This window comes from Austrofundulus limnaeus, unplaced genomic scaffold (assembly GCF_001266775.1).
Source record: "Austrofundulus limnaeus strain Quisiro unplaced genomic scaffold, Austrofundulus_limnaeus-1.0 Scaffold64, whole genome shotgun sequence".
Taxonomy (NCBI): domain Eukaryota; kingdom Metazoa; phylum Chordata; class Actinopteri; order Cyprinodontiformes; family Rivulidae; genus Austrofundulus; species Austrofundulus limnaeus.
Window position 1 is genome coordinate 1811457 of NW_013952466.1, and position 4315 is coordinate 1815771.

A 4315-nucleotide genomic window follows, 5' to 3' on the forward strand; every position below is an offset into this window, starting at 1 on the left:
TGATTATGTTAACAACAAATTGGGCCCCGAGGTCAAAAAGTTTAAGAACTCCTATTTTAAAGGTTCCTGATGGTTTAACACTTTAACCTGTTAACTTAAGTCACATACTGTAGTTAACAGGCAGTTTTCTCAGCAGTAATATCAGCTGCTGCTCTCACAACCTCACAGGGAATCATTAAAAAAAAGAGAATAAATGTGCTTTCTGCTTGCCAACAAGTGATTTACAGCCATTGTTTGCTTATAAAGAGCCCGGTGTTAAAGAGCTTCACCTCAACAAGAAGCTGAAGGAATTACAACGCTCCGGTCGCAACATCAGCAAATTCTCACACATCATCAACGCCGATCCAGATATTTTATTGATTTTAAATCGTGCTCAGTGGTGGGGCGGGAGTGCGAGTCTGTGCTGAATATGAAATGTGTAGGAGAGCGGGGACGRCGTGGTGGGAACGTGTAAAGGAAAACAGAAGCGTGTAAAATGTGAAACCACCCCGGGGAGCGAGCAGAGGAGAGTCGGTGCTGATGGGATGTTTCTGCGACGAGGAAACATCGCATGGGAGTTTGGTGTTCACGTTCACACGGGGCGGACTTCAGACAACACGCAACGTTCATCCATGTGGCAGGAGAGCCGTAAAACCAAACTGCACATTCCCTGAGAGCAGCACTGGATGCACAACTCTGCACTATAGTGTTGTTGCCATGGTAACACATCTAACTCCTGCTGGACCACAGTCAGTGGTGAGGATGTGTTGCAGGGGGAAAAGAGCGCGAAGCAGAGAGAAGGAGCACCACATATATATGTATATATATTTATTTATTTCCCCCCTCATCAGTCCTTGTCAGTGGAATAAATCGGACACGTTGTAATAAAGATCAGGTCATGTTTGTCCAAACGTGTCTCCAACACGACACGCTGAAGACGAACCACGAAGCCTGCCATGTTTCCTGACCTGCATTAAAATCTCAATCTGAATTCCTCCCGCAAACAACAGGGGGGAAATGATTTACAGTCAAGTTTGTTGCAAACATGGAGACCTCGGTTCSTTACAATATAATAAAACACAACGTGGAGAAAATCCTTCGAAATCTTAAAAGAGATATTAAAACATTTGTAATTGATTAAAGTCTCAAATCTGTCTCGGCAAAAAAGCAAACAAAACATATAAAAGAGCCATAAATCTTAATGATAACAGAATAATACAACTTTCTTTTTTCTGCATAATTTAAAAAAAGACTAATTTTACAACTGGTCTTACTGGTCTCTGGTCCCAAATGTTGGTTTTACGACCTTTTCGTTTCTCATGAACATCAACAGAAAACACAACCATGCAGCTCCACTGATGGAGCTTAAACTATGTTCAAGAAAAACATGGTAGTAAAAGAAGCTTAAAAAAAGAGGAGTCCCGAAATTATTTATAACTTTTTAAGTTCTGATGAGCAGCAGCAGCTGTTTTTCTTCAGATAAAAAGTTATATAAGAGGAGATACCCCCTCCCCACACACACACTTTAATTTTTTACAAGACAAGATACAGCTCAAAGCAAAAATAAAATAAAATAAAATAAAAAAAACAAGTAAAATATCCTCTTAACTTTAATGTAAAAATGTGTTTTAATTAATTTAGTTGGATTAGCATTTAGGCTTTAGGTGGTTTTAGAGCTACTTCTAAGAAGATAACTCATTTCAACACATCTGTGTTGAAATGAGCCATTACATACAGGTATTACGAGAGCAACCTTGTGACCTGTCCAGGGTTTTACCCTCGCTCGGTGATGGACATGTGCAGCAWAGAGCCCCGTGACCCAGAAAGAAAAACGTGAGCAGAGATGATGATGATGGATGTTTGGTGTTTAATGACCTGCCAGCGTTTCAACAAAACTTGTTGTGCAAAATAGGTTCGAGTTTACTTTTTAAATCTTAAAGTTCCTCCAGCGTTATTAGATTACACGAGCAGTTCATCCTGATGCCAATAAGGAGGAGATTAGAGCCATGTGAGACTTTTTGTTTTCACAAAAGTCGATGTAAATTTCTAATAACGCCTTGAGGATGAATGACGCCTCGTCTTTTAGGCTCTCTTTCATCAGCGCTTGTATTTTCAGACCAGCGTCACGATAGAGATCAGATACCAGCCGATGGATGGGACGGTGGGAGTGTGGAGTGACGGAGAGTTCCTGGATGTTCCTGATGACCGTGACGGGATGTTTGCCTTTGAAACGGACAGTTTGCTTTCAGGACAGAGCCACGGGTCARGGACGTCCCCTGGACGGTCCCTACAGGGATCTATACCAACCTTCAGGAAGTGAGTACAACTGTTTTCTACACAGCATCCTTTAAATACAAGGATTTCATGCCCCAGAGCATCACTTATATGGAGGACCGAAACTGACATAAATAAAAATAAAAGCAGAAATAAAGAAATGGCCCAATAAATAAATAAATACACCTAAAATGCACCAATTAAATTATAAATGGAGAACTTTACGTCATGTTTTATAATTTAATTCACTTTTATATTTATTTCTCCAGCTTAGTTCAAATAAATTATGTATTTTAGCACACTATTTACATTTTACTGCTTTTAAAAATCATCTTTCATTACATGTACATGCATTTGTGTCTCCTAAATGTTTGTTTTTAATAACTTTTTTATTTCCATGTGTTGCTTTTACATTTCTCTGTCTCCTGTTTTTACTTTACCTTATGCCTTTCTGCCTCATTATGCAAATAAGGTGGGCGGGGCTTAGTGGTTCAGCGGCTCTCCTATTGGTCAACAGACAGGAAGCAGCAGGATCCATGTGCAGATCTACTGTGCATGCTTGTGCTAACTCAGTTTTGCTTAAAGTTTAAAGTTTAGTTAAAAACAACACTCAGTCAAAGGTAAATTATGTGCTAAAATATATAATTTATTGGAATAAAGCTGGAAAATTAAATATGAAGGTGAATTAAATTATAAAACACGAGGTAAAGTTCTTTTATAATTTAAATGGTGCATTTCAAGTGTACTTATTTATTTATTTATTAGTCCTTTCATAGTTTTCTGCTTTTATTTCTAATTATGTCAGATACGGTCCTCCATACACATACTGCTATCATGCACTCAAGGTTTTAAGAGAATTAGCTGAAGTACATAGATAATCATAAGGGTGATTCATGTTGGGCTTCATCTGATACACAGTAATCATAGTTAGAAACAAGTTAACTGAGCTTATAAAACAAATTTTAAGCGTTTTTATCAGTATGGTTGATGCAAAACAAAGAGAAATAGTGAAAAAAAAGTTGTATAATTTGTGTTCAATGGTTGTTCATGGTAACGAGCAGAAGTCAGTTTGCTGGGCAAGGTTGCAAAAGAATTAGGAGGCTCATCTCTGCAGCTTGTTTTTGAATTTAGCTTTATTCTGCCTATGGTGGATGGTTCCTTTTTAAATTTTATTTATTTATTTATTTATTTTTTGCTGCATAGTACATGGAATCATCATCATGTGGGTGGTATTGATTTCCAGCAAGACTATCAGCACAGTCAGACCTATAAACCCACCATTATGTTGCAAATTGTATAGGCAAGCGGGGAAGTGGTATGTTTATGTGTCTAAATGCCACCGTGATTATGTTTTTGTTTTTGTTCAGGGATTTTTTTTTCTTTTGATCTTACTTGCACTGTTGTTCTATGAAAAACTAAGACATGTTTTACAGTCTTGAAAAACAATATGACAAAGTGAATTCCAGGGCTGTTGCATAATGAAGAAGAAACAGTGAAAAGCCGTCGAGTGGAAAGAAAGTTAAGTGAAGCTAAATTTTAGATGCAACATGCAGGACATGTTATTTATTTTGTAACATTCTGTTCTTTCTTTCAGCTGAGCAAGTTTTGTTCTTTTTGTTTCAGCTCGCACAGAAACAGTTTGTGCACAGTGTCATGGTTTGTGACATTACTAGTAAAATGGCAAATAAGGGGAAAAAAAGCAACAATGTCAACCTGGGCAAAGAAATGCTGCCCTAATCTCCATTTTTAATAGMTTTGCCTCTTCTAAACCTTTTATGYCCCTAATTATGGCAGCACCTTTTGAGGTAGTTTCAGAATAAAACTTTCCAAAGCTGTTATTTGTGTTTTACATTCTGGGGTTGCACAGTCAAGTTGCAACTAATTGTTTTTGTTTTGTTTTTTCTGGTAATGAGGCGAAAATGTGGAGAAGATGATAACATGGAATGACTTTTTCACTCCGACTCTGAGGTGTTGGAAAGAGGAAGATGATGATTAGCCTGAAGGTGTTTTCTTTAGAGCAATGGTTCCCAACACACACACACACACACACACACACACACAC

General features: G+C 37.9%; 1 protein-coding gene across 6 annotated transcripts in view; it reads left to right on the plus strand.

Moving 5' to 3' along the window:
* Nucleotides 1-4315, plus strand: part of otofa (otoferlin a) — a gene marked incomplete in the record, with an annotated part of 101651 nt that overhangs the window by 45129 nt on the left and 52207 nt on the right. For all 6 annotated transcript variants that reach the window (XM_014009998.1, XM_014010002.1, XM_014010000.1 and 3 more), the window contains 1 exon segment: nucleotides 2096-2295. In XM_014009998.1, coding sequence (XP_013865452.1) covers nucleotides 2096-2295 — 200 coding nt within the window.